Consider the following 19,039-nt stretch of genomic DNA (forward strand, 5'->3'; position numbering starts at 1 on the left):
CAATGACAGCTGTGCCCAGGGATTGCATGCATTCTGCTCTGTTCAGCTCAGTCTATGATCTTAGAGCAGTGGTCTCCAAACTGTGGCCCGCAGGCCGGATGCAGACCTTTGCCTGCCTTTATCTGGCCCTTGGGGCTCAATTCCTCCCACTGACACAAGTAATGGAGTATAATCTCTCCCACTGATGACAACAATGGGGTGTGACTCCTCCCATTGATACCAATAATGGGGCACTATTTTTCCCACTAACACCAGTAACATTGTTTACCACCACTAACGCTGGGGCATTTTGCACTCTCACTGACCACAGTTGCCCCCCCCCCCCCCCCCAAGTCTAAAGGACAGTAAACTGGCCCTTTGTTTAGAATGATTGGAGACCTCTGTCTTAGAACCTAAATTTTAGGGGTGTTTTGCACAGTCAACACTTCTTGCTACATGTCCTATTTCAAGCAAATCTGTGCTTTGCTCATACAGAACAGCTTTGCTTTAGGCTGCATTCACACCTGAGCGTTTTCAGCCCATAAAACGCTCGAAAAATGCCCAAAAAAATCCCTAACAAGCAAAATCCCATTCATTTTAATGGCAGCTGTTCACATCTGAGCTTTTGTCACCTTAAGAAAAACGCCTGAAAAACGCCTTAAGCTCAAAAAAGAACATGAGCTTCTTTGGGGCAGATTACAGACATTTTTCTGCTTTTTACATTCTATGCATGAAGATAAAAAGCCTTCTGTGTGTAGCAGCCTCCCCAGCACCCCCTAATACTTACCTGAGACCCATCTCTGTCCATCGAAGTCCACCAGTCCGGCGACCGTCCCTGACTCTCCCTCCTGATTGGCTGAGACACAGCAGCAGCGCCATTGGCTCCAGCTGCTGTCAATCAAAGTCAGTTAGCCATTTAGGAGAGAGAGGGGGTATGGCTGAATGGACACACGGAGCTGCAGCTCGGCTCAGGTGCCCCTATAGCAAGCTGCTTGCTGTGGGGGCACTCGATAAGAGAGAGGGACCCGAGAAGAGCATGATCCAGGCTGCCCTGTGCAAAACCAACTGCACATGCACCACATTTTTTCTGTATGTGTTGGGGTGCTTAAAAAAAAAAAAAAACAAGCGTTGTGGTAACACACATCAGTGCAATGTGTAAACGTGAAGTAATCCTAAATCCCAGTGTGACCATGCAGATTTTAAATGTTCACAGGCCATTCATGCATGATCCAGATGACAAATCAGCTCTGTTACAAAAGATTGCTGTACTAGCGTCCTGGTTGGTTCGGGAAGCACTTGAGCTGAGTAACTGCTTATCCCATGACAAATCTTGTGCAGCAGATCGCTTCATATCTTAACCACTTGCCGACCCAGGACGTCCTTGTTTGTGGGGGTATATCTGAATGATGCCTGCAGCTAGATATTGCCGTTTTCAGCCAGTGATTCCCTACACCATAAGAACGATCATAGAGGTGGGTCAGCCGCTTAATCGTTCTTACGGGCAGCAAGAGTGGTATTACATTCAAAAATGAAAATTTATTAAACTGCAGCTTACCAATTCTTAGCTGTAGTGGCTGCATTAGTTTTCTTTTTTAGGATTGTTTTCTTTATTTTCACCTGGTAATCCAGCCAGTAAGTCTGTTATTTTTTTATCTTCCTTTAACAGACCAAGCTGCCCAGGCAGAGTAGCAGTTAGAGGGATGAGAAACTCCAGCATGCTGAGCGTTTGGTGTGCTTTCAGAAAGGCATAATGGAGTCTATGGCAAAGTGCAGCTAACCAGCACAAGAGCCACAGGTACACTGGGCTTACACCTGCACTGTGGAAGAAGTGCCCCGGGTCAGTGTGAAAGCTCCCCTCTTTACCAGGGACTTTACTCCTGTGACCTCTTGGCACACAGTGTGTGGATGTTTGACTGATTCAGCCCAGCACAATCCACCCATAACCAAAATATCTACCCTTGTAATAATGCTGAGTACTGCGAACTCCATTTTTTAAATAGGATATCAAATTTCAAATTAAGCTTATAAATAAATCAAATCAGCCTAATTTTATATAGTATTCATCTATATTTACCTGCATATATGTAGGTAACTCCCCAGTAACTCAGAGGTGTGCCTGTGAACTGTGTTGAATCATACCTGAGGCTGGTCACACTAGTTGATGGAGATATTGTAGTTGAATAAAACATTTGCTGTTTAACTGTATATTTGAAAATGATTGTAAAGTCTTGTGTGTGTTTTTTTTTTTATTGTTTTTTTTTTTTTATTTTGTTAGTTAAAAATAACAAACATGTTATACTTGCCTTCTCTGTGAAGTGGTTATGCACAGAGCAGTCCGGATCCTCCTCTTCTCAGGTTGCTCTTCAGTGCTCCAGGCCCCTTCCTCCTGTTGAGTACCCCCACAGCAAGCAGCTTGATATAGGGGGAGCTGAGCCACAGCTCCCTGTGTCCATTCAGCTACAGAGCCGTGGCCCCGCCCCTTTCTCTCCTCATTGGCTGACTGATTTTAAATGGCAGCAGCAGGAGCCAATGGCGCCACGCTGCTGTCTCAGCCAATGAGGAGGGGAGTCCCGGGAAGCCGAGACACTCCTGCAACATTGCTGGATCTAGAGGGACATCAGGTAAGTAGTAGGGTGGCTGCTGCAGGCAGAAGGCTTTTTATCTTAATGCATAGAATGCATTAGGATAAAAACCTTCTGCCTTTACAATCACTTTAACTTCAAATGTGTCTGATGCTGCTTGTACTCTTTTCACAGTTGGTTAGTTTAATATAAAGAGAGGGTGATGCCCAGATGGTCTGGAACATAACTTTTGTTAAAGAAGAAGTCCAGCCTGAGCTCGTTTGGCTGGGTTTCTCCTCGTTTTGCACTCCTGTGACCCTTTTTCAGCAGAGAGTGGGCTGAAGTCCGCTCTCTGCTGACGTCACGGATATCAGTCCAGGCACCGCGTCATCGTGACAGCAAAGTCTGGATCCGCCAGGTGCCTGGACTTGCACCCATCTCAGGCTCTCAGCGGGCCGCTGAGAGCCTGAAACGGCCGCTCTCTGCCCCTTCACAGCTCAGCACTCCAATAAGCACGGAGGGAGATGAGCAGAGAGCTGTGACTGACAGTCTCCAGCTCTCTGTTCACGTAGCTCTGAAAACCGAGTGATCAGCAGTGTTTGATCGCTTGGTTTTCAGTGTAGAGGCGCCGGGGGACAGATGCAGCATTGCTGCATCCACCTAGGTAAGTATAAATGGGGGGGGGGGGGGGGGAGAAACCCATACTTCTCTTTTAAAGCTGAACTCCAGTCAATTATATTCCTCATTCTCCCTGGAAGCTCTAATGACTGTACCCCTAATTTTACTGAAATGGCAGGCTAAGGCTCTGTTCACATATGGTGTGGCCGCGGTTCACCGCTGCGTCCTTGTTCACCGATTCCAGTGCGAATCAGGTCTGAATTTTTGCCTGAATTGGACCAGAAGATGCACAGGACCCTTTCCAAATGTGGATGATGGCCGCCCCGGAGATGTGTGAATCGGCTCCATTGAGAGCCAGTCACACTCTCCTGTCATGTGAATTGGATGTGAGGAAGGCCGCATCCAATTCTTTTATGTGTGAATGGAGCCTAAGTGCTTATTTTATGCGTGTGACGTAATAGCTGGCTGTCAGACTACAGCTTAAACGAGCATCCATGATACTGATTGGTCCAATGGAGTGTTTTTGGATAGAGATTTAGGCATTGGCATTGGAGGAGTGTACAACCCTTGACCTCTCCTAATCAAGGAGTAAAAGAAGGGCATCCTGAGCTGAGGTTGGGAATGTCCAGATTACACCGCAATGACATGGACACCAGTTCTACCTGTATGGAAATACACAGGGCAGGGAATGGAGCTGGTCATTTAGTTCTAACTGTACCAGAGAGTCCCAATGATAGGAAATATTGTAGGACCAGCTGCTTGAAGCTCCTAAAAAGCTTCTGTTCATGTGGCTTAGAGGAAATTTTACACACACACAAATGTTTTTCCAATATGTATACAGATACTCTCATATTTATTTTATGCCTAGAGTTGAGTGCTTTTACCATACTGAACTGCACTGCAACTTGATGTGTATGCGCCTTTCCATTTATTTTAAATGAGTGCATATGCACAGCACACACATTGCACCACAACACACAGTGCTGGTGTCCATGCTTTTTAGTTAGTCTTGGCTGACATGTAAATTACTTTATTATTCTTTGTAGGATCGATTGATTGCATTTTAAAGTAGAACTATAGGCAAAACTTTTTTTTTTTCATTTTGGGTAAAGTAAGGGAGGATTATAACCTCTGGTAGATATTTTTTATCACCATCTGTGCCCTATTGCGGAGATTCCCCTTCACTTCCTATGCCATAGCCAAACAGGAAGTGAGAGGAAATCCTTGCAAATTGAAGGAATCCCTTGGGGACCCCCAGGTCACCAGAACTAGTGTCCCCATTGGAAGATTTCCCCTCTATTACTTTTCTGAGGACAACCCAAAATATGTGAGTTTCTTTTACTTTTACTTTCACTTTCAGTGATAATGGTAAACAGGACAAATAGAGCGGGTGAATCTCCCTAACAAAGGCACAGACCACAATAAAAACCGACAAGCGTTCTAATATCTCTGCACTCTATCCAAAACTAAAAAAAAAAAAAAAAAAAAAAAAATGTTGCCTTTATTTGTACTTTAAGCTTAGATAGGACTTTCTTCGAGTATTCTATCTGAATATGTATCTTTTCACATTCATGTGCTATTCACTTTGCAACTTTTTTGCAAATGAAAATTAATTATAACTTTTTTCTGAATATGCCCAAAATGCACATAAATATAATTGTCATAAACCCCAGCCCAACCCGCAGGTTAAAATGGGCATGTGAAGAAGTGATTCACTTACAACAGCAGCAACCAAGCTGACTGCTCCCTTTTAATGAGAGCTGTCATCCTGATAACCAGGAATAAAGGGAATAAGAGTTTATGGTGGAAATAGGATTAAAGCAATAATGGGCTAAATATTTTTATAAACTCAGAAACATATACTGCTGATGTTTATGATACAGAGAGACTAATGCAAGCCCCATCTGAGGTAAATGGAAGCCCTGTATGGATTACAAGCCAATACCTGGTGACCCTTGGTGAGGATGACACAGATTGCAGTTCTCAATGCTTTGGAACAGTTTGCAGTAGACATTTATCTAATCTATCTATGTATGCATATTCCTGAAGCTCTAATGTGTGTGTGTGCTTCCCTTTTCTGCAGGTGTCTCTGCCATTATGGGTCTTTGCAAATGTCCCAAGAGGAAAGTTACAAACCTTTTCTGCTTTGAGCATCGGGTCAATGTTTGTGAACACTGTCTTGTAGCCAATCATGCCAAGGTAAGAGAGTACGATTAGTCTGTTAGTGGCATCTTGTTTTAGGCCATCCAAATAAATGATATAAGTCATATACTATTGTGTTTGCTATGAATTTGGGCATCCATTTTGATTTACACCCTTCATGGGAGAAATACAGTATGTGAGCTGCCATCGCTGGGCTCCTTTTGAGAAGGCTGATTTCTTCTATTCCAAAATGGAAGAATCTCTTTTCTTTATTAAAGCCCAAATCCAGGAGAAAATTAGGTTACCTGGTGTCTACAAGATACAGTACATGTTCATGCATGCAAGCACCTCTTAGGTGTCTGCTATTCATGACCAGTGACAAAGTGTTACTTAACCCACAACAGTAAAATCAGTCTGTATATGCAGTAATGCATGCTTGTTGTACTCACTGTGGAACCCAAGGGGTTAATCCTCTAAATTGTGTAAAAATGCTGTTTGATCCTGTCTTCTCTGATCATCCCCTTCCATAGTCCCCAAACCATCTCCTTATATAATAGAGTCTTGGGGGCAAGCTGCACATGCTCAGTTTGGTGTGTATTACTAGAGAGTTTCTTTTTTTTGGGGGGGGGGGGGGAGTGCATATGATCAGCACAGGGCCAATCAGCACTGTCCAGACAGAGGGTCAGGGGTCCTGCAGCCTCATAGGAGAATCAGGCGAGAATGAAAACTGTTCCTACAAGCTTTAACTAGACACTGATAGAAGTCACAAGACTGCTATCTACCACTGATGAGAAAAGGTATTTAGCAGTTTATATTTTCTAAAACTATTGCATTTCAATGTTCTGTGTATTGTGTGAGACCAGATATAGTGAATGCAGGGTCCTGGGTTTAGTAACACTTAAAGGAAGCTTAAAGGGAACTCCAGGTTCACCCTAAAATGTGTTTCAAACAAATATGTTCACTAAATATGTACAGTACATAAAATTTTAGTAAACAAAACCTTTCCTTTTCTTGAACTGTAAGTATATTGTTTCTCTTGCTCTATCTATAGATATATATATATATATATATATATATATAATATATAGCTTTCTGTGCACAAATAATATACCAAGATTCATATTAAGAAAAAAAATGGTGTTTCTAGCTGAGCATGGCCACAAACTAATCATTTTCCCCTCTATACACTTCTCTAAAATGTGTATGTGTGTGTATATATATATATAATTTTTTTTTTTCCAGTGTATTGTTCAGTCATACCTACAGTGGCTTCAGGACAGTGATTACAACCCAAACTGTCGTCTTTGCAATACCCTGCTTTCATCCAAGGAGACTGTACGCCTTGTTTGTTATGGTATGAACCTTTCTATCTATGTTGCAAGAGAAGAGAGAATCTTGTTTTTCTTGCTTTTGGCGAGGTTGTTGTTGTTATTATTCAAGATTTATGTAGTGCCAACAGTTTGTGCAGCGTTTTACCTTATAAAGGGAGACAGTACAGTTACAACACAATTCAATACAAGAGGGTTGGGACTATCTCACAGAATATGATAATTAAGTATTATTCCACTGTTGAAAAAATAAAAAACCAAGCGCCAATAGATATAATAACAGTAGCGTGATAGGCACTATACCAATCCAGCTGCAGCAAAAAATTGTCAAATGGCAATAGAAAATATAAAACAGTCCACTGTGCTAGCTTTGGTACAGATTATATACACAAATATGAAACCGTCCCAGTATATAGTGATATAAAGTGCTTGTGCTCAAAGTTGATATATCTGCTCCAATGTGCTCAGACTTGGGTGCCCCACATAGATGTAAACTCACCCCCTAGAGTTGACCAACTATCGCAGGTGATTTTTTAGGGGAATATCGGCCCACAATGGTGGTGTTTACCGCTGGTTGCGGTGCTGCTCAATTCCCTGTATTCATTTGGGTGGCAGTAAGTCACAGTGGCGCGATAATGCTTCGACAGGTTTCAGCCAATCAGTGGGCCATCATCAGGAAGCTCTAATTCTGCCATTTTGAGTAAGGGCATTTATACCCTTACACGGAATTCCGTAATTTAAATATTGCAATCACCTGTTAATACCTTGGCAGTGCGTACAATCTAATAATTACACACATACAACCATATATACCAATAGTGCTTTAATATTAAGTTAATTTGAAGAGAAAATAGTTTTATAATAAAATCACCTGTTACACACGCCAGGTGCCAGGATGTTTAGGCACCCTAACATGTGATTGATATTTTTTACTTTTAACTGTTTTTAATACATTTTTGGAATGATATTTTGCGCAATGAGGATTTCTTTGGTTTGTCTATCTGCATGAGGCACTGCACTGCATGAGACGCCAGCAACGGATCTCTACAGGGGTATTCCCCACATGCGAAAATGACCATACTAGCAATAGATGTAAACTCACCCCCTAGAGCTGACCAACTATGTGGGGCACCCAAGTCTGAGCACATTGGAGCACGGATATATCAACTTTGAGCACGAGCACTTTATATCACTATTTACTGGGACTGTTTCATATTTGGGTATATAATCTGTACCAAACCTAGCGCTGTGGACTGTTTTATATTATTTCCCTGTTCTATAAACTTTGTCATATCTGTGAATGTGCATATAAAGGTTGTGTTATTTTGTTTTTTGTTTTTTTTACTTTACTTTAATCAGATCTATTTCACTGGTCTTGTCTGAATGATCTGGCCTCTCAGTTGCCGACAAACACAGCACCCGCAGGGTACCAATGCCCAAGCTGCCAGGGACCAATCTTTCCCCCCAGCAATCTTGTCAGCCCAGTCGCCTCTACGCTGCGGGATAAACTCTCACTCGTCAACTGGGCTAGAGCAGGGCTTGGCCTCCCTTTGGTAAGTCACAAGTTATGTATTTTTTGAGTTTCCATTTATTATCTCTGTTACGTTTGTATTGCATAGTACTTTATAGTGCTGCACACTTTTTATTTTACATTTTGCCTTCTCTTTTGTTCTCAGTAAATATTGTTATATTTGTATAAGAAACATGCATTATGTAGCTATAGTAACCACTTTTCTCTACTGACTTTCATTTGGTAAAAAATGCTACACTATACCTTATAAGAAAAAGAAGCATGCCTTTATCACTGCCCTATATCGTACTTTTTTTCTTATAAAACAAAAAAAGATGCAGCGCTGAGAATAAACTGTGGTGAAAAGAAAGTGACTAAGAAAGACTAAGGCATAGTCTCATAAGTGTCAATTTGTGATAATTGGTATACATATATATAATGATTCACATGCATAAAATAGAGGATGGATAAATAGTAGTGACTGTGCAAAAAAAATGAAAAAAAGACTATAGCAAAGTCTCATAGAGAAAGCAATATGTGATAATTGGTATATAGATAAACCTTGAAACATATACACCATGAAACAAATGAATAATATATTCGTGAATAAAATACACTATTGATGAGATAAAATGAAGGATAAGATAATCCCACAAAGTAACAGTCCAGAAAGGTGACCAAAAGAAAGCAATCATCTGTGAAAGTGCCAGGAAAACGAAGGGTATCTTCTGTTTCTCTTCACATTCGCCCAGCACAGGGAAATTGGTCTCCCCACAATATTACAATATTGCAGTGAGTAAGGAGTGGTGGGATAAAACATGCGTAGTAGTCCTGGCGTCTCCGTCTGGACAGACGGAGACGCCGGGACTACTACGCATGTTTTATCCCACCGCTCCTTACTCACTGCAATATTGTAAGTGTGTTTTTACTTTAATAAATCGATCCTTTTTGTACATGCTACACTATGGACTTTTTTCGTTTTATATCCCTGAGAATCATCTGCTGCTAGTGCGTGTTTGGTTGTGGGGAGACCGATTTCCTTGTGCTGGGCGAGACTGCCGTAATAGCAGTCATCCCCATCTGGTGAGCGCATTTGATTTTTCATCTTGAATGTGAAGAGAAACAGAAGATACCCTTCGTTTTCCTGGCACTTTCACAGATGATTGCTTTCTTGTGGTCACCTTTCTGGACTGTTACTTTGTGGGATTATCTTATCCTTCGTTTTATCTCATTAATAGTGTATTTTATTCACGAGTATATTAATCATTTGTTTCATGGTGTATATGTTTCAAGGTTTATCTATATACCAATTATCACATATTGCTTTCTCTATGAGACTTTGCTATAGTCTTTTTTTCATTTTTTTTGCACAGTCATTACTATTTATCCATCCTCTATTTTATGCATGTGAATCATTATTTATATGTATACCAATTATCACAAATTGACACTTATGAGACTATGCCTTAGTCTTTCTTAGCCACTTTCTTTTCACCACAGTTTATTCTCAGCGCTGCATCTTTTTTTGTTTTATTTGTTACTTATTTTTTTATTTGATACTAGACTTCTAGGTGCTGGCAGCTTTGTTTTTTTTTATTTGCGTATATAATTTGTCCTTTCAGCACAGCTTTTTTTTCTCGATTTTTATTTATTTATTTATTTTTTTTCCATTATACTTTTTTTTCTTGATTAGATTGAAGAGGCAGAGCCTGTAGATGAAATCTCCCAGCATGACATCACAGATTACAGGGACTGGTCAGTTGTGAACTGTGAGTTTTTTTCATTACTTCCATTCCCCTACTTATATAAACTCTCTAGGCTCTTTCTGTGAGTTTAACACTTGTTTCTGTTTCTCCTCAGCATCCCCTGATCACCTATCAGAAAGTCCGGAAATGGCACAACAGACAGGGTATCTGTACAGCTCTGGTCCCACACCTATGGTACAGCATGGGTTGTCGGGAAACACATCAAAAGACCATCCTGTCATCATTGGAGACACTGGAGGGGAGAGTGTTGCTATGAATGCAGGTAAGAGTGGTGCACGGAGCAGGATATAGGAGATAAAACCAGAGAAATTTGAGGAGAACCTGCCACATTAAAAACATTATTTTAATAATTTTATTATTATTAAAACCCTCATAAACCTGGAGTGTGCTCTCTGTAAAAAAAAAAACCCACAGAGATTACTTTCCTTTTTAGAACCCCTCACCTACTTCCTTGGATTCTGGAAAGCTGGACAGTATGTCTTTCTATGTTTCCCACCCCTGTGCTCACTCCTCACATATCTGTAGGGACCCGTCATAAGTTGCATCAGCTCCTGCTACAGAGTTCATTGTAACAGCTTGTTACATTGATCAATAGAGCCAAAGTAAACTTTTTATTACACTGTTATTTGTTGCAGGTGTTATAGCAGTACACAGTTCTCTGATATGTTCATAGTTTCAGCTGCAACAAAGCTTTAGGTCCTGTTCACAATATCAAGTTGTGGAAATGTGCATGTTTTGTGAGGCACCACATTCTACCCCAAACACACCTTTCCAATAGAGTTGCATGCAGTGTACAGTATTAACATGCACTGTCAAAACAGGCGCATGTCTGATTTCTGCGCTGCTAAGATGCATGCTAGCCCATTCATTTTGAATAGGCTGCTTAAGACAGGGCACATAAACATGTGAAGAAATATTTGTGCTCTTAAACACACATCTCAGGGTTTAGGTTTGAGCCTAGTCTTAAAGTGGTATTTTTTTAATGTCATGATAAACTGAAAAAATCATAAAATATGTTGTATAGCTGTTGTATACAGCTGCTTTTGAGCTGTACTGTGTCATTTTTGCATTAAGTATTACTTAAAAAAAATGGAAAAGAGGGAAAATTTGAAGTCTCAAGAGTATTGATAGGAAAAAAATTTATTTGTAATCATTTTCTAGGACAGCCATATGAGAGATGATTGGTTCTTCCTTCCACAGGAAACGCAAGCCAACAGAATAAAAACCCTTCCCACCCCCTGGTCCCTTAGTTTAGTTTGTGGTTCTTATCGTTCCGGAATAGTCTGAAACATTTACTTTTTTTTCTGGTTCCTATTGGCCGTTGGGTCATTGGTCCTCCTCTGGTCCCAGATTCGCTGTGGCCTATTTGGAGATTTTGACTGAAAGGTTCCGTCTGTTCAAGCAGATTTGCCCATGCCAAGATCTTGACTCGTCACTTCTGCCCATGACATCATGTCTGCAATTGCCATCATTTCTGGGTGGATGCCGTGTTTGAAATCTCCCTTTTGGCCAGAGAGCTACAGTTCCTTCAGTGTCCCTCAAGCTTTCCAATGAGGAGAGGAGACAGAGGCAATGAGCCACTGGACTCATTGACGGGTGTAGTCATTTTTACAGGGCTACCTTGAACCCAGTAAGGTACTGGCATTAGACAGAGAGAAGGTATCCCCCACATCCTGCATGGAGAGCAAGGAAGGGCTGCAGAGTATTTCCACTTTCAGGAATATATCAGAATCCAGAAAATACTGTTTTCTCTTGTTTGCCTGAGGATTGCAATGTTGTATTGCTTACAGATGATGATTTTCTTTTGCTTGGAATCTGTGCCATGATAAGTTCAGACCTGTGTATGTTTTTCTTTCAAGAGACATATAAGACTGAAGCTAAATCCTCTGCGAAAACCTCAGTCAGCTGTTCCAAATCCACCCCCCAAGAAAAACTGGGCTGATTTTCTCAGGAGGAATCTGGTTCGGCAGGGTGACTGGGGTATGACTTTGCAAGTTTTTTTACCAGATTGCAGAGAAATAGGGCATGCCCTCCAATGATCTCTTTGTGGGAAGAAGAAAAAGAAAGATAGATTGTTGTGTCTTTTTTTTTGCTAGGGAAGGAGACCGGGTATTAGGGAATGGATGTGCTGCCCCAGGCTTGGGAGTGGCATTAGTTCCAAGGGTCATTCAGAAATTGGCCCAGTCCAATTACAGACTAATCCTTATTGCCCCATGGTGACCAAAGAGCACCTGGTTTGTCGAAATACAGAGATTGTCGTTACACCCGCCATTTGTGTTCCCAGCCAGGAAGGACCTGAGAGTCCAGTTCTGCACCTCAGGTCTCAATGTTTTCACCTGGCAGCATGGATCTTGAAAAGAGGGGCTGCTCAGAGAAGGTTATTAAAACTTCAGCAGGAGGCTAGTAACTAGAAAGAGTTACTCATATGCCCCGTACACACGGTCGGACTTTGTTCGGACATTCCGACAACAAAATCCTAGGATTTTTTCCGACGGATTTTGGCTCAAACTTGTCTTACATACACACGGTCACACAAAGTTGCCGGAAAATCCGATCGTTCTAAACGCGGTGACGTAAAACACGTTCCTCGGGACTATAAACGGGGCAGTGGCCAATAGCTTTCATCTCTTTATTTATTCTGAGCATGCTCGGCACTTTGTCCGTCGGATTTGTGTACACACGATCGGAATTTCCGACAACGGATTTTGTTGTCGGAAAATTTTATAGCCTGCTCTCAAACTTTGTGTGTCGGAAAATCCGATGGAAAATGTCCGATGGAGCCCACACACGGTCGGAATTTCCGACAACACGCTCCGATCGGACATTTTCCATCGGAAAATCCGACCGTGTGTACGGGGCATAAGACTGGGGCAGTTTTCTCTGCCTGGTGTAAAAACTGAGTTTGCCTTCCCACCATTCTGACTATTTTGGATTTTTCTTCAGTAAGGGCATAGATTTAGGGCAAGCCCTTAGGGCCAAAACTTGGATCCTCAATGTACTATCGGTCTTCTTGGATAAGAAGCTAGACAAGGATCCTCTAATCCAGAGGTTTTGGATAGCTAGAGAGTATTGTACTCCAGTTTTTCATAAGATTGTGACACCCCCCCCCCCAAGGACCTTTCTGAATACTTAGTGGTTCAGCTAGAGTGCCATTGCAACCTCTGCAAGACCTATTCGTTATAGAGTTTAATCCTAAAATTGTTTTTTTGTTGGTCATAACAACAGCTAGAATAGGAGATTTACAGGCTCTGTCAAAAAAGAACCATAACATATGGTTCTTTTTTGAGGCCTAGACTGATAAGGGACACAATTACCTTTTATTGATAGAACAGATGGCTGTCCGCTCCCATCTTCAGACAAGACAAGACACATTCCACACATTTCCTGGCAACATCATGGGCAGAGAGAGCAGAAGCACCAGTGGACCAAATCTGCAGAGCTGCTACGTAGTCTTAGGCAGGACACCTTCATCAAACATTACAGGGTGGAGTTCCTTTCACAACAGGCTCTAACTTTTAGTTCTACAAAGTGTCATCCCACCCTAAGGTATGGGCTTGTCTATTTGATTATCCTCTCAAGTGGCTGACCTGGAAGATCATTGGTGAAGTCCCCTGTTAAGTCTTTACCAGTAATGGTATTTCTAGGAGTCTTCCAGGACAGCATTCCTAGTTCTCACTCTTTTCTCACGATTTTTATATGGGGTTTAGGTGGAATTTATTACATTTTGCCCTCATGCACTGGTGGAGGTATTCTGCTTTTAAGCTCAGCTGATAGACAAGGGGTGGAAAGGGGGTTTTGGAAATCTGTTGGCTTGTGTTTCCTGTTGAGGGAAGAACTAATCACCTTTCATGTGGCTGTCCTGGAAGATTCCTATAAATACTGTTACCGGTAAGACTAATGGGGATTTTCTTTTTGTAGCCTCCACTCCTAGGAAAATCTATGACACTCGAGATGTTGCTGGCTCCCAAGACGCAGTGATCGATTTTGATGAAGACAAATACAGGAGGAGACCGACACTGAGCTGGTTGGCAAGGATACTGCGGTTAGTTTAGTATTATAAGGCTAATTTTATATTATACTACTAACTTTCTGTACTTGAGTGAATTTAATGTTTTTTTTTGCTATGAGAGTAATGTGCTGTTAAGGTAGTACTGCAGTGAGCTTGGAAAGAGGGATATTCTTTCACAAACAGATCTGTGTCATCTGTGGATTTTAGCCTCACTTTTCATTTGGACTATGATATTAAAGCCCAACTCTAGGCAAATATGAAAATGCTGTGTACAGTATCACTCAGACTGAGAAAAGGAGTACTAGGAGCAATAAGCTGTACACAAATTGTGGCATTAAACTTTCTGATGAGAGAAGAAAGCTGAGCCAGGGAAACCTCATCTTTGTTGTCCAGTCAGCAAGCTGGGGCCATGTTTGGTTTTTATAGCACTGCTGCAGTAGACCTGCTTTGCTTTCTGGCAGAGGTTAGCCTGGTTGAAGAGAATTACAAATCCTTTGTCAGGCACATGTTATGTGTTTCACAAGTGTATTTAACATTTGCTTGGATTCTGGCTTTGAGGGCCCATTTACATACAATGCGCAGCACTGCACACTACATGTGTTTGTGCAGTGTATTGACATTTTTCCTGAATATCACCCTCAGGCACATGCATTGCGGTGCACCAAAGCAGTAACAGCTGCTTAGAGAGCATGGATGGAAAGCAGAGAATGTGGACTGAGACCTTTTATAACAACAAACTACCCACTCTGTTATTCAGTAGTGTAAGACTGCCACTTATGAAATGTAGTTCTGGCAAAAGACCTATGCAGTAGGACTAAACATTTAGAATATAGTCTGTCATAAAATTTTTAAAGAGTTGCAGATATAGTGCTTTAAAGCAGAACTTCACTCCTAAAAGGAAGTTTCACTTTTGTGCCTCATTCCCCCCTCCTCCAACTTTTGAAGAGGCCCACAGCCTCTTGGACATGTCATGGGTGCCAGGAGGCTGTGGGACCATTCACAGGGCGCAGTGCAGCTCATGCATGTGCAGTAGGGAGCCAGATGTGAAGCCGCAAGGAGTCACAGCCTGCTTCCCACAGTTAACATGGCGGTCCTGGGGATCCAGAGACCAGCCTGGAGGTGGACCGTGCTGGATCCCTGGACAGGTAAGTGTTCTTTTATTAAAAGTCAAACAGCTACACTATTTGTAGCTGCTGACTTTTATTTTTTTTTTTTTTTTTTTTTTTTTGAGGGGAGTTGTCGGGCTGAAGAACTTCTTTAAAATTGGTGGGTGTCCTGAAATGGTGACTGTTTGACTTTTAGATGGGCAAGTTCTAAAATGGTTATGCGCATCTGTAATGCAAAATCTTTGTAGACCTTACACCCAATTCACAAAACTAACACACCAGGAGAAGAACCCATATTTTAATAAAATTGTTATTTTCTGCTCCAAATTCTAATGAGATTTAAAAATGATAGTCATGTGGCTAAATTGTTATCCTTGTGTTAGGGTTTTTTGATTTAAACCTCTTTATTTTTCCTCAATTGTTTTTTTTTTTTTCTGTATTTATAATAAAGCAGAACTAAAAGTACAAAACATAAAATTGGGAGCAGACACAAGCTTCTTCTTTTTGCAGAAGAGACTTACTATGTCTTTTCTGCAATAAAACAAACTTGCCTGCCAGTTCACAATCTTCTCTGCGTGCACAGCTCTATATACTGTACATTCTCAATACAGTGTCAGGACAAATGAACTCCTGCATATGCACAGGAATGATGTCTTCCCACACTAGCCAGTCAAATCGGCTGAACATCTGGCACCCTGAAGATCATTAGTGGGGAGGTGAGTATCTGCAGAGTTCACTTTAAAGTATAACTAAAGGCACAATGTTTTGGTTAGAGTGGAGAGGGATTAGAACATCTGTCAGTATTTACAGAAAAGTAATAGAGGGGAAATCTTCCAGTGGGATTTCCTCTCACTTCCTATTGGCTAGAGATAGTGAAAAATACAATCTGGCAGGGGTTATAATCCCTCTTTTGCTCTATCCAAAAGTTTTGCCTATAGTTTTACTTTTAAGGTATACCCAAATCACATTTTTTTCTATTGTCTTCAAGGCGCTACCTGTTACATTTTGTTTATATTGAACTATGTAATCTTTGCATAGATACTGTTCTCCACTGACTCTGTGACCTGTTTAACTTATAGCTGTTATTTCCTTTACAGCAATCGTGCTGGTTCGAAGTCCCAGCCAGCTTCCACCAAACAACGGTTTTTCATTGTCCTAATAATTGGTGTATTAGGCTTCCTTACCCTAATTTTACTTATGTCCAAATGGGGTAGAGCATCGGCTGAAAATGACCCGAATCTTGACCCACTATTGAATCCTCACATCCGGGTTGGACAAGAGTAGATGATACTTCACCATTCCAGAGAAAAAGACAGCTTTGGACTATGTCCCCATTTGAAATCCCCAGTAGTATACAAGGCCTATGGTGTACCAATCAGAGAACTTTAATCATCTGTTTTGGGAAGTACAACTAATGTTTGTAACAGGAGGGCCTTGACTTACGCAACATCATTTACTTCAAGTCCCTTCAGCCTTTGTACTGAAAGAAAGGGGACAAAAAAAGAATAAAAAAACGAAAGTGTTGGTCCAGTTGTGATGGCCAAGGTGTGTATTATTTAGACCAGAAGTGACAATGACCATACTTTATATAACTACTGCTTCAGGGATTGTGCGGTTCCCTGTAACTGTTTTGTGCCTTTAGAAATGGCACGAGAACAACAGTTTGCTGAATCAACAACCAGAAAGGGCTCCAGAGCCTGAAAACAACTAAAGATCTTGTGGAAAAACTTCACCCTTCTTTTCAGTCTAATTTTACAATAACCGTTTTCTGTGTCTAATGAAAGCAGAAGTCAAGAGAATTTGAAACCCATAGGTACTGGAAGTCAGACCCATAAATGTTTTGTATACAGCTATTTTTAACGACCATCCTGTAATGCATTCCTTTTGTCCCTGTATCTGATTTTTGCTGTTTTTGTCATTTGCCAACAGTGTGAAAACAGTGATGGAATAAGTAATACAGGGTTCATTAGATAAGGGCATAGTGACCGGCAGTCACTTTTCTGAATTTCAGTTAAAAAATACAAGCTTCTTTCTAAAATTGTCATTATGACAGGACATATTGCTAACAAATAAACACTAAAATATTTTATGGATCAGTAATTCTTAAACACAAATCAAAATATACTGTTGACACTGTCCTAGATTGTTTCTGCTTTTGTGTATGTTTGTGATAAAATCGGGTATTCTCTTTCAAATAAACAAGGATACTGAGTGTGTTGGACAATAGCATTTTGCTCTTCATACATCATTCCTGTTTAAGGGTCAGCTCACACAAAACTGATATTTCAGGTTTTGGTAGATTCTAGAGAGTTAAAATGATATTAAACACAAAAACAAAAATGTAATTCATAGCCAGTTACTAGTCCTTAGATGGATAGCTGAATCATTTATTTTTCAGGCTTTCTTTTTTTATTTTTTTACCTGGTATTCCGGTGAATAACACGCTTCCTGTCCTAGAGTGGCTACACTCACTCAGTCCTCTGTATCTATGGAGGGATGTTTGTCAGATAAGGCAGCTCACCTTATTTGGACTGCAAACATTTGATCCTCTTTTCATCTCCATTAGGTGGAGGGAAGGGAATTTGTAATTTAGCAAAGACAGCTTGGAAGAAACATAACATAGTTTGTGATTATAGTTCAGCTTACGTTAAATTATATAGATATTACATTTCTGGCAAGAGCAATAGGTAATTTCTTTACTTGCTGAAAATGTTCATCGCCTGCAAGAAATTTAAAAGGAATGCAGACACCACCTATACAGCCTGGTAAATATATATATATATATATATATATATATATATATATATATATATATAATATATAAATTTTTTGTTCTTGGGTGTAGATATGCATTAATCCACCTGCCAATACCTCTCTATTGGTGAGATTTCCATGTTTTAGTACTTGGGGCTCCACACCTACTGTAGTCATTATGAGAAGCTTCTGCTTTCTCTGTTGTTTTCGGATTAAAAAAAAAAAAAGTTTTAATTAAAATAAAACCAGAAACAAAAAAGCAGTACACCTATAAAGTTTCCAAGAGAGTTCCATAAATACCATGGGTTGAATTTAGTATTTGGAGGCAACAAAAGAAGCTGGCAGAAGATGAGGGGACAGAGTCAGGGATAGAGTGGGGTTATGGAAAGAGGGTCTTGCTGCTGAAGCATTCAAGATACTGTATATACCCGTATTTATTGGCGTATAACACGCACAGGCGTATAACACGCACATTCATTTTAAGAGGGAAGTTTCAGGAAAAAAACAAAAATTTTAAATAAGGAACTTTGGAGCAAAATATGGGTCAGTGTCCATCTGCAGCCTCATCAATCCACATCAATGCAGCCTCACGATTGCCTTCAATGCAGCAGCCTCACCATTGCTATCAGTGCAGCCTGATTGACGTCCACCTGCAGCCTAGAGGGGACAGGGAGGGGGCGGGACGAGCGCCGACAGATTACATACAAAGAGAATCTCCTATGATAGACAGAACAGTGGTCCAATGGCGGCCCAGGAGACGGGACTTCCTATTACAGAGGCTGCCAAGTAAACAGGAGATTCTCGCTGTATGTAATCTGACAGCGCTCGTCCGGCCCCCCTCCTTGTCCCCTCCGAGGCAGCTAAAATTGAAGTATTGGCATATAAAACGCACACGCTATTTGTACCCGATTTTCATGGTAAAAAAGTGAGTGTTATACGCCAATAAATACAGTAAGTCAGGGTCTGACAAATTATCATTGTGATGTTGGGGATTCAGAAAATCTGAAAGGTCAAGGTATTGTCTTAAAAGGAACTCAGATTCCACAGGATTGCAAACAGGGCCAAAGAAAACTGGAACAAAAATATAGCTGCTGCTGATTACTAGATTCAGAAACAAAGTGATTGCTTTTTGGGTAAAGTGATGGATTACTGCCCCAGTTTTCATAATTCAGCATAACATTTGATTTCCCTGGGCAGGGTAGACAGAGAAGATACTCAAGACTAAGTTACACATAAATCTCGCTTCGTTTTTTTTTTAAGTCAAAG

At 40.8% G+C, this 19,039-nt stretch overlaps 1 protein-coding gene across 2 annotated transcripts in view; it reads left to right on the forward strand.

Annotated features, from left to right (window-relative positions):
* The window catches only part of ZFPL1 (zinc finger protein like 1), a 19,455-nt gene extending 2,212 nt beyond the window's left edge, over positions 1-17,243 (forward strand). For both annotated transcript variants that reach the window (XM_073604886.1, XM_073604885.1), the window contains 7 exons: positions 5,242-5,357; positions 6,543-6,654; positions 7,988-8,181; positions 9,832-9,907; positions 9,999-10,166; positions 13,823-13,946; positions 16,117-17,243. In XM_073604886.1, the coding sequence (XP_073460987.1) occupies positions 5,256-5,357; positions 6,543-6,654; positions 7,988-8,181; positions 9,832-9,907; positions 9,999-10,166; positions 13,823-13,946; positions 16,117-16,303 (963 nt within the window). In that variant the 5' untranslated portion in view covers positions 5,242-5,255 and the 3' untranslated portion in view covers positions 16,304-17,243. The remainder of the gene's footprint in view (positions 1-5,241; positions 5,358-6,542; positions 6,655-7,987; positions 8,182-9,831; positions 9,908-9,998; positions 10,167-13,822; positions 13,947-16,116) is intronic.
* Positions 17,244-19,039: the final 1,796 nt, after the last annotated feature.

This window comes from Aquarana catesbeiana, linkage group LG11 (genome assembly GCF_042186555.1).
Source record: "Aquarana catesbeiana isolate 2022-GZ linkage group LG11, ASM4218655v1, whole genome shotgun sequence".
Classification (NCBI taxonomy): Eukaryota; Metazoa; Chordata; class Amphibia; order Anura; family Ranidae; genus Aquarana; species Aquarana catesbeiana.